Source organism: Aplysia californica, unplaced genomic scaffold, assembly GCF_000002075.1.
Source record: "Aplysia californica isolate F4 #8 unplaced genomic scaffold, AplCal3.0 scaffold00617, whole genome shotgun sequence".
Taxonomy (NCBI): Eukaryota; Metazoa; Mollusca; class Gastropoda; order Aplysiida; family Aplysiidae; genus Aplysia; species Aplysia californica.
Window position 1 is genome coordinate 180,362 of NW_004797887.1, and position 11,853 is coordinate 192,214.

Sequence of the window (11,853 nt, forward strand, 5' to 3'; positions counted from 1 at the left end):
CAACAACGTGAAAATAGCAACAAAGAAGCTCCAACACACAATCAGTAGTAGAAGCACGAAAACAAATCTTATGTTCTTGATAATGTGTGACATAAATATAACAACAACAAGTTTTTTGTTTTTTTTAATTTACAAATTTTTATTAAAAACATTGAAAATATGAAAAGAGAAAAAAAAACAAGACATAAATATACATCGTAATGTTGAACTGGACACATTGACAATTAATAGGTGTTGACTTTCAAGGACAGAATTATAGACTTCAGATAGTTTTCCCCGTTGAAAACGGGACATTATAGGTTAAATGTGTAGTAACAAATTTGAGGCATACAGACAACAAATCAAAACATAAGCTAAAAATGTTGTAAATTCCAAGGGTGTCCAATAAATCCATGGGCTTACAGCAACAGGACAATAAAACAAAGTTCGATAAAATTAAATGATATTAAGTTACTGTAGTTAAAGCATTTGATCAGCGAACATACAAAATATGTTGTTAACATGAATTCAATACTAAGTCAGAAGTGTCTAAATGTAATTTGAGGAAGTTTTAACAAGGGAAATCAAATATTTTTACAAGTTTTTCATGTTTGGTTTTGTTGTTGTTGATCTTGTATTACTTGTTAAAAATGTATCTTTTATTTTGTTGTTGTTTTTTTGCTTGCGTTTTTATTTTATTTTATTTTATTTTATTTTTTATTTATTTATTTATTTTTTTATTTTTTTTTGGGGGGGGTGGGGATTATACAATTGATGCAAGGTCTGATTACATCCAAATCAGTATTGGATTCTAAAGCATCAGTTTCGAATTCACATCCTTAACTACTACCTCAGGGCGTGATGATCAATAATGAACAATTATGAAAAGGATTTTTTTTTAAAGTGACACTAGCAAAAGTTATTGTTTTCAAGTTGAGCTGGTCAAACAAATCGCTTTATGGAAGTATCAAAATAAATAGTCTCTTAAACATTTTTTCCCTGTGAATCGGGAGAATTATTCTCTCAAAGACATTTCAAACTAGAATTTTTACAGCATGCTCTTTCTGGTTTATCATGTTTTCCTTCTTTATAATATACAATATTGCTGATGACCATCACAGCTACAGCAACACTAAACCTTTTCAAATATCAGTCGCAATCACGTTCTTCAACTATCTGATAATGTTGAACACTTATGTAAGTTTAAAATACTGAGACAACACAGATTAGATCTATGTTTGGTGGGGTTTTGGGGTTTTTTGGGGTTTTTTTGCTTGTTTTGTTTTATTATATTTTATTTTTATGGGGGTTCCGGAGGGAGGGGGGGATCTTATACAATTATTGCAAGTTGTGATTACATTCAAAGCAGTATTTCTTTCTAAGATATAAGTTTCCGATGCTGTATTACTAGCTCAGGGCATTATGATCAATATCGTACAAATGTTTTTAAACATTGACACAAGCAAAAGTTATTGTCTTCAACATATCGGCACTTATATGACCTTATTGTGTTGCAAGTGCCGTAAAACTCTTACTAAAACTTTTGGGGGGGTTTTTTGCTTGTTTTGTTTTATTATATTTTATTTTTATGGGGGTTCCGGAGGGGGGGGGATCTTATACAATTATTGCAAGTTGTGATTACATTCAAAGCAGTATTTCTTTCTAAGATATAAGTTTGCGATGCTGTATTACTAGCTCAGGGCATTATGATCAATATCGTACAAATGTTTTTAAACATTGACACAAGCAAAAGTTATTGTCTTCAACATAAGCTGCTCAGACATTATCTCTTTTTGGAAGTATCAAAATGTACCATAATGATCACACTTTTTTCCGGTGAATATTAATATATCTAAAGCATTCTTTAGCGACTGTTCAAATTTAAAAGGATTGTATCTTGGTGTTTTGGATTTGTACTGTTTTCTTTTTGTACAATATTGGTTATGACAATTTAAGCTCTTTAACACTAATCAGTCTAAAATAGCAGTCGTAATTATGACATACCACTCGCTGATAATGTTCATCAGTGATCAATAATGTACAATTATGAAAATCATTTTTTAAATTTTAAAATAATGACACTAGCAAAAGTTATTGTTTTCAAGATGAGCTGGTCAAACAAATTGCTTTATGGAAGTATCAAAATATAGTATCTTCAACACATTTTATGCTGTGAATATGAACGTATCAGGAGAATTTTCTCTAACAGACATCTCAAACTAGACGGTTTGCAGCATGCTCTTTCTCGTTTATGTTTTCTTTCTTTATAATACTATACCACATTGCTTATAAATGACCATTGCAGCTTCAGCAACACTAAAACTTCTCAAATATCAGTCGCAATTATGTTTCACAACTATCTGATAATGTTGAACACTTATGGACAATACCAAGACAACTAATAGTATGTTTTGTTTGTTTGTTTGTTTGGGGGGGGGGAGGAGGGCTTGTACAATTATTGCAAGTTGTAATTACTTTTAAAGCAGTATTCATTTCTGAGATATCAATTGCCGATGCTGTATTACTAACTCAGGGCTTGATGACCAAAAGCGTAAATTGATGATCAAAAGCGAACATTGACACTAGCAAAAGTTAATGTCTTCAACATAAACTGGTTAGACATTATCTCTTTATGGAAGTATCAAAATGTACCATCATGAAAACATATCCCCCCCCCCCCCCCCCTGTAAATATTAACATGTCTAGAGCATATTCTTTAGAGACTTTTCAAATTAAAAAGGATTGTATCCAGGTATTTTGGGATTTATTACGTTTTTCTTTTGTGCAATATTGCTTAGACCATTAAAGCTCTGCAACACTAAACAGTCTAAAATATCAGCAGTACGAGCAATTACGACATACTACTCGCTGATAATGTTAATCAATTATGTACAATTCTAAGACAACTTGCCACCATGGAGCTGTTCTTAACATGTTGTTCACCCGGTCAGAAAAAAACCCAAAGAAATGACTTCTTGCGCTATCAACATTTTTGTTAGAACAAAATGCTTTAAATTCGTATTTTTTCGGACATTTTAATCTGTACAATAAGAGTTTTTGGGGAAGGGGGTTGGGAAGAGTTTATACAATTAAGTTGTTATTACTTTCTAAACACTATTTTCTTTTTATAAAATATACGTTTGAAATGCATATTCTGGATTTCTTAATTTTATCCAGAGTATGATAATCAAATTTTTTTAAAAAGAAATACAAAGGGCTCAAGACCACTAATGCATGATAATACTAGAGTGAAATGATACACAATAATAAGCAGATGTCTGACAAAACCTGCTGTAGGAAAATTGTCTCTGTCTCCACACCGATTACTGCCGGTACTGTTGAAAGGAAGAAGGCTGAAAGTACTCAGGGAATGACAAAGATACCACGTACATTAACTGGTTTTCCATGAGATTGTTGAAAAAAATGTAGTTTTAAACTGAATACCTTAAACATGCCTTTAAAAATATTTTTTTCATTTTAAGCAGTAAATAGTTTGGAAGTGAAACCGGTCTCTATAAACATTTGTCTTTTTTTTAATGACGAAAAATCTAACAGTTTTGCAGATACAAATGAGTTATTTCAAAGGCAGGCCCTGCAGTTTACCAGTGCTCAAATGCTCCCTTATGACGTAACAGTTGCGCTCTTGTGGGTGGGACAATAAACTATTTATAATCTGTCTGTCTGTTCTCTCGAGCTGAAGGTCAAGTTCCCAGGTTCAGGTCATCGTTCAGTTGTCAGAAGCTTTGTCCCAGCCTGACCCTTGTTTATGATTGTTGGAGGGTCATCAGAACGCGTTGGAAAACTTGGTCAGTGGGGAAAAGAGTCTCACTGTTGAAACAATAGACATACAACAAAATCAGTAACGCAGAAGGAGATAAACACCGTTCAATGATAATATTGATAACATGATACCGATAATATTATGATGATAAAGAGAGCAACAACAAGAAATAATAATAATAATAATAATAATAATAATAATAATAATAATAATAATAATAATAATAATAATAATAATAATAATAATAATAATAATAATAATAATAATAATAATAATATAATGATAATAATAAGAAGAAGAAGAAGAATTATAGAGAGCATTCCAACAAACTCATAAGTCATATGATCATAAGACGTCAAGTTATATAACTCGTGTTTGTGTGCAAAAAAAATCTAACTTCAAAACAATTGTATCTAACATCAAGCTTAGCTGACAGGAGAGCTCACCTTGTCTTCCTGAGTGTGACCACACTGTCGTTGTTAGAGAGCTGGTCGGTTGTCTCAATCTTGCACTCGGTGCACAAGTATTTGAGCTGTTAGAAACACACAAAAAAGATTGCTGAATGTTCTTTCTGTACTGTCTAGGTAATAAATCCTGTTTAATAATCTGAAAACAACAACGAATTAAAGAATAGGATTAGTAATAGATAGATAGATAGATAGATAGATAGATAGATAGATAGATAGATAGATAGATAGAGATCATCATCATAAAAAACCAACGAAAAGAGCTGTACAGCAGGCAGAGATGACGATAAGCAAGAAATAGACACCACCTTAAAATCACAATTAATTCCTACAGCAACAACAAGCTCACATATATTATTATTGTTTCATGGACGACATTCTGTGCTTGGTGGCAAGCACACGGAACAGTACTGTAATATCAGAGGGGGCCTTGGTTTGAATCCATGACAAAGGCACGCTCATAAAAAGACCCGCATAAAGAGTCCGTCATCAATTCTAATTCTAAGTCTTATATGCACGACGGTTAGAAGTTCCAGCCTTAATTAGACAGAAAGTTTAATAATTAATAGGCAGCACTGAAAAGATAAGACCCAAACCTTGGCTATTTTATCTAAGAAAGTCTAGGCCCTAACCCATCATGTGACATAATTACTTACAACAACTCGCTCTTCCAGGGAAAATCTGTCGGTGTAAAATTCCTCCCGAAAGTTGGCCACGAAGGCGCTGACCAGAGAAAACACTGGAGCAGTCACAGCTTGGACCTGAAAGTGGGAAGTATACATCAGGTTGTGGCTGTATAAGTAAATCATATAATCTAGGGATAAAGAGAAACTTGGCAATACCATTGACATAATGTAGAGTCTGTTTCTAAACTTTGTTACAGCCACTCTTTATTGAAGCAGTACAACCCTCACTAATTACTGCAAGACTCCCCCCCCCCCTTTTCACATAAACAATCCCGCCACACCTTACGGAGATCAGCTCACAATAAGATAGTCTCTGTCCCCCCAAAAATTGTGTACAATAAAGTGAAATTTGATTAGCTTTAATTGCTGATAGACAGACAGACAGACAGACAGACAGACAGACAGACAGACAGACAGACAGACAGACAGACAGACAGACAGACAGACAGACAGACAGACAGACAGACAGACAGACAGACAGACAGAGACAGAGAGAAAGTACAGAAATCCAACTCACCTTCACCCAGTCCACAGCTCCGGTCTCCACCGTCCCACAATGCAGCGAGTTGTCTCTCTTTTCTCTCAGCGCCTGTTCACGAAGGCGCCACCACAGCTGAGTTTCCATCGCCATCTTGGACACGTGATCATAACCACCACTGACGTCACCAGCATTCATCGTCTGACTACTTGAGAAGGGGCGTAATCCGAAACCGCTGACACTGGACTCCACACCATTGGGTGACGGTTCAGTTTCCATTCTCCGTCTTTTACATGACGGCTGGCAGTCTGCTGGTTCTGGAGCCATGTTTTCTGCCAGCTGGTGACCAATGTCGCTGAATGAAGGGACGGGGACGGAGTGAGCTGACCAGCCAGCAGGATTGATCCATGGTACGGGTGGCGTCAGTTGAACTATGAAGTGATTTTGCTTCAGCGGTGAGGGTGTCATGTTTTGTGACATGGTGAAACTTTTGGACAGTGCTTGTACGATTCCTGACCCATGATGAAAGAAAGAAAGAAAAAAAAAATGTGATTATTATTTAACTGATTTATGGTATGGAGTAGAACTGGCTTACCATTTGTTATAACTTGTACATTGTGTGATGTATGGTATGGAGTAGAACAGGCTTGCCCTTTGTTACAACTTGTATATTGTGCATAAAAGCGTCCAATAAGGGTGTCTTCATGTCTATTCATGTTTTCGAGAAACTTCCTTAATTTTTCTTTTCCAAATTGTTTTTATATGCGAGCAGCCTTTGCGGGCTTTCTTAAGTACAACAACATTGGATTTAGTTTTCTTCCACTAAATTCTTAGCAGTTTCCCAAGAAACCACATGTCTATTGCTTCTTTTATATTTTCACTGTTTTTCGGTGATTATACAGCATTTACAGTCATAATATAGAAGGGTTGATATGATACGTATGTTGGTGGTCATTGACATGTTTCTATTGTTCAAGATTCGGTTCCTTTTTTTAAAACGGTCTTCCGCCTTTGCAATAATACTAGCAACAAGATTTTCTTGGCAAAATGACTTTGCGTAAAATGAACTAGCCAAAACGGCCGCTATATCAAAACTCTATCAACCGACAGGAAAAAAAACCCTCAAATTAAAACGAAGATGGCAACCTAGATCTCTCATCTCACGAGGCGTTCTCATTAATCCTATTGTATCGGCCCCATGGGCTGTGGACGAGCCGTACTACCTCATTCACATTTCGTTAATGTTTGTCTCTCCAATGAATGAAACGATTATGGTGCGTAGTCCCTCCCACTGTTTACCCAAGTTCACCAGTCGAGAGCAAAATTTCAACTCCTGGTTAGGGAGGCGTGTATACTGTCATAATCTCCGCCCTCAACCTCTCTAACAAAGGTACGAACCTCTGCCATACACAAACACAAACCACAAGTGAGGTGAGTGACGTTTCCACAACAACAAGCGGACTGGTCATCCCTCCAGGCGTTCCGACCCTTCACCCCTCAGCGAGCGCTGTCAAATGACGGGTTGAAGTTCAAATCTCGAATCTTTGGTTTAATAATACTATATGTAAGGAAGTGAACTCCGCCCTTATTGCTCGTTGGCGTGGGTTTGACGGCCATCTTTGTCCGCTGACACATCGGTGACATGATCTTGATACATTTGTTTTTCTTTTATATTGTTCGTACGCCTTGTACTATAGACTCATTGTTTTCTCCACTTCACTCCGTATTCCTCACCTGTCACATTCCGTTCTATTTTACCCTTGCACTAGTTTTGTCTTTCTTGTCTGATACACTAGGTAAAATTTAACACTTAACTACAGTCGCAAAACCCTCCTTTCCGCTCCAACCCCACCCCCTCCCAAAAAAGGACCGTACGACAGTCTTCAGCTTGTGATTTCAGAACGTAATTGTTTCCTTGAGATTTAAGATTGGCAGATTTTCTTTTCGAGCACAATTTTTATTTACCAACGTCATATATTGATGTGAAAGGGCACTTTCCTTAGTTACTCGTGGCTTTTCTTTTCTTTTTTTTAAATAATTTTTTTTGCTTGTCCAGAAGTAGAAAGTTAACATATTTACCTATAGATTTCTGGAATATTTTATTGTTTTTATTCTTCTTTCGTTGGTTCAAACAAGACACAATTCATTTTGAACACATGATCATTGCATATTCCCAAATCCCAAAAATTGCACACAAGCAGGGAACCACACAGAAAGAAAAAAAATTCACTCCCTCTTATACCTTTAAAATACAAAGTATGACGACATGATATGAGTCACATTATGTAAGTCATCAGACTCTTTTTACTCAATAAATAATTTGTGAGGCAGCGTGCTGGAATCAGGCTCTCGTCAAAACAATCAAAGTGAAGAAACTTGCATTTTTCCGTAGGTTTGTGAATTTTTATCAAATTTTTATATTTTGGCTCAATACCTTTCATGCCCATTAAAGAACTCATTTCTGTACGGATTTTTCTTTAAAACGTTGAATAAACTTTTTTTTTAAATGTAAATTTTCATTTCCCGCGGACTCTTAAGCTAAGGAAATAACCAATCTTTGGCGGCCATTTTCTCACTAATTTTACCTCTGAAAACAGGCGACCCCACCTCCTTCATTCGCAAATGTCAAGATGTGTACTCAATATAAAGGGATGGTTTTTTTTTCATCGAAATAAAGACAAGTGAACAAGCTCTAAGATGACACCAATAACTCTACATGCCCCAAAATTGACAAGAGCCTGATTCCACCACTCTGCCTCACATTTTGAACAAAGGCAAAGATACAACTTATTAATTCTAGATCCTGAACAATTTACTTCTTTGCTATATAATTAAGACAAATTGAAACAAATTTTTTGGAAAACGCTTAACAGAAATCTATGCAGGGAGTCAAAAGTTAACTGTAAAGAACATAATGATTTGAAGCGCTATATATTAGCTTTTCTTTATTATACAAAGGGGAACAGGATGATAAAGCAGTTGCTACATGGCAATGTATTATGGTGGGAAAACATCATGGAGCGTTACAGTCGCTAACCAAAAAGTGGACCGTTGAGGCGACATTTACTGAAACCTTCAGCTTTACATAACAGCAGTTTAGACTCACCTGGCGTGCCCATTTCACAACTAAGAAACGTTACCACAAGCCTTCTAGACCTCCTACCCTCTCCCAAAACAAACACCCTGAACTACACATTTCTTTGTATAGAAGGGTTTTTTTAAAGATAAGTGACGGGTGCTCTGGTGTGGTTTGTTCCTTCTTTTCTCTCGAACATGATATATTTCTTAATCAGATACATTTATTGTACACGTATAAATAATATTATCTATCCTCATTCTTTGTGTTGTCCTTGCTACTCTTTTGACATACCTCTAATCTTCGGTTTGTATAATAATACAACCTTATTGTGTTGCACGTGTCGTTAAACCCTTACTAAATCCAAATGAAGAAAATGAGAAGATATATATATATATATATATATATATATATATATATATATATATATATATAGATATATATATATATATGTAGAGAGAGAGAGAGAGAGAGAGAGAGAGAGAGAGAGAGAGAGAGAGAGAGAGAGAGAGAGAGAGAGAGAGAGAGAGCGTGCTCTTCACTATGGTCACCGCCTCTCTTGGGTAGCGTACGAGGCAGTCCAACCTCCCTGAAACCTTCCCGAAAGAAATGACACCGCCGGATCTGCGTAGCGGGGGCATCTCTGCGGCCAGTGCTCCAAATCTTGGGGCTTCTCGCTGCACAATGGACAGACTGGATCCGACGTTTCGTTTATTCTATTTTTGTGGGCCCGCATCCCAGAGAAGTGAACAGTCCTGATTTTAGCCAGTAGTGACTGCTTGCTACGGGGCCTTAATTTGCGCCTCCGGTTTTAAGGACATCGCCCTGAAAATTTCCTTCGTCCGCGAGTAGGATATCGGAATCTGTTTTATCTGTTTTTGCTGTTGTTGTTGTTGTTGTTATTGTTGTTGTTGTTGTTGTTGTTGTTGTTGTTGTTGTTGTTGTTTTTGTTTTTGTTGTTGTTGTTGTTGTTTCTCATGACTTTTTGTGTACTTATTGACTGCTCTTAGATCCGGTTTCTTTACAACATTCATCATCATCTTCAAGTACTAGATCTGTGACAGATATCGGTAATCATGGTTCTTCATTCATTATTCTGCTTGGATGCTCTAAAAAAGATACATTATACTAACCTTACTCCTTTGCCAATCTTTGTAGGGTCTCCATGCAAGTTGTTATGCCTTGTTTGCCTTCAGTTTTGCCAGTGAAAGCTCAATGTTCAAGACCTTCATGTTTATTTAAGTGTCCCCAAAATGGTTTTAATTTTGTGTTTTCCGGAGGTTGTTTTTTTATCAACGAGCGGCCCACACGGGCTTCTAGAAAGGCTTGTGGTAGTTATCACCAGTTAAAACCGTTCCAACAATCACTTATCCAAGACGACCACCCCTTCCTACTTTCACTCTTGCGTTGTTCTATTATAATGACACTCTTTGTTTAGTTTAAATAAGGTTTTGCGGCTTTCGCAACTGCATAAGTTCATATGAAGGCCAAGGGGTGGATGACAACAGAGAATATAAGGGGTGCTCTCGTGGCCTAGGGCCTCTCATTCAAAGGTCCCGGGTTCAAATCCGGGTAGTGACTGACCAATTTTCTTCTCTATAATTGTCTCCTTTCACCCTCTCTCTTGCTCTCTAGCAATGATATGTGGTCTGCTTTCGTCTCCACTTTCTGCCCCCACCTCCTTTACCCCCTCCCCTGGGCTCATGACTCTTTCTGCAGCATTTCTACTGCTACTCCTTGGCTCCTTCTTACTGCTGTCTTTCTGCCACACCCCTGGTCAGTATGGGACATGTCAGAAAAACACACAGTGACTGCAAATACCAAAGTAAGAGAACGAACAAACCAGGAGCAGCAACAAAAACAACAGCAACAAACAATAACAGAAACAGCAATACTGACAACAACAGCAACAATAACAGCGACAACAGCAACAACAACAACAATAATAACAACAGTAACAAACATAAACAACAACATGAAAATAGCTACATAGAAGCACCAACACACAATCAGAAGTAGAACCACGAAAACAAATATTATGTGCTTGATAGTGTGTGACATAAATATAACAATAACAAGTGTTGTTTTTGTTTTAATTTACAAATTTTATTAAAAACATTGAAGATATTAAAAGAGAAAGAAAACAAAACATAAATATACGTCGTAATGTTGAACTGGACACATTGACAATTAATAGGTGTTGACTTTCAAGGACAGAATTATTGACGTCAGATAGTTCACCTCAGCTGCTAGTTTGAAAACTGGACATTATAGGTTAAATGTGTAGTAAAAAATTCGAGGCATACAGACAGCAAATCACATCATAAGCTAAGAATTTTGTAAATTCCAAGGGTGTCCAATAAATCCATGGGCTTACAGCAACAAGACAATAAAACTAAGTTTGATGAAATCAAAAGATACTAAGTTACTGTAGTTAAAGCATTTGATCAGCGAACATACAAAATATATTGTTAACATGAATTCAATATTAAGTCAGAAGTGTCTAAATGTAATTTGAGGAAGTTTTAAAAAGGGAAATCAAATAATTTTTACAAGTTTTTCATGTGTGGTTTTGTTGTTGTTGATGTTATATTACTTGTTAAAAATGTATCTTTTTTTTAATTCTTTTTTTTTCTTTTGCTTGCGTTTTTTATTTATTTATTTATTTATTTATTTATTTTTTTAGTTGGTTTTTTTTTTTTTTGGGGGGGGGGGGATTATACAATTGATGTAAGGTCTGATTATATCCAAATCAGTATTGGATTCTAAAGTATCAGTTTCGAATTCACATCCTTAACTACTACCTCAGGGCGTGATGATCAATAATGAACAATTATGAAAATGATTTTTTTTTTAAGTGACACTAGCAAAAGTTATTGTTTTCAAGTTGAGCTGGTCAAACAAATCGCTTTATGGAAGTATCAAAATAAATAGTATCTCAAACATTTTTTTCCTGTGAATCGGGATGATCAATGGTGTACAAGTGTTTTATAACATTGACACTAGCAAAAAGTTAATGTCTACAACATAAACTGGTCAGACATTATCTCTTTATGGAAGTATCAAAATGTAACATCATGATCACAAATTTTTCCCCTGTGAATATTAACATATCTAGAGCATATTATTATTCGCCAAAGACATCTCAAACTAGAAGGTTTACAGCATGCTCTTTCTGAATTATCATGTTTTCCTTCTTTATAATATACAATATAGCGTATGACCATTACAGCTACAGTAACTCTAAACCTTCTCAAATACCAGTCGCAATTACGTTCTACAACTATCTGATAATGTTGAACACTTTTGTAAGTTTACAATACTGAGACAACAAAGATTAGATCAATTATTGTTTTATTTTTTTTATTGGGGGTGCAAAGGGGGGG

At 35.9% G+C, this 11,853-nt stretch overlaps 1 protein-coding gene across 1 annotated transcript; it reads right to left on the reverse strand.

Moving 5' to 3' along the window:
- Positions 1–3,033: 3,033 nt before the first annotated feature.
- LOC106013025 lies at positions 3,034–5,730 on the reverse strand. Its single transcript, XM_013087656.2, has 4 exons — positions 5,431–5,730; positions 4,884–4,988; positions 4,207–4,292; positions 3,034–3,807 (listed from the first exon to the last, which is right to left on the reverse strand). Exons 1-4 carry the CDS (start codon positions 5,716–5,718, stop codon positions 3,744–3,746), a joined length of 543 nt encoding a protein of 180 aa, XP_012943110.2. The 5' UTR covers positions 5,719–5,730; the 3' UTR covers positions 3,034–3,743.
- Between the last annotated feature and the right edge of the window lie 6,123 nt (positions 5,731–11,853).

Coding starts and splice junctions, on each gene's coding strand:
- LOC106013025 (XM_013087656.2), bottom strand. CDS start 5,718: ATGGCTCCAGAACCAGCAGACTGCCAGCCGTCATGTAAAAGACGGAGA. Junction 4,989..5,430: donor GAGCTGTGGACTGGGTGAAG/GTGAGTTGGATT, acceptor TCCCACTTTCAG/GTCCAAGCTGTGACTGCTCC. Junction 4,293..4,883: donor CCCTGGAAGAGCGAGTTGTT/GTAAGTAATTAT, acceptor TGTTTCTAACAG/CTCAAATACTTGTGCACCGA.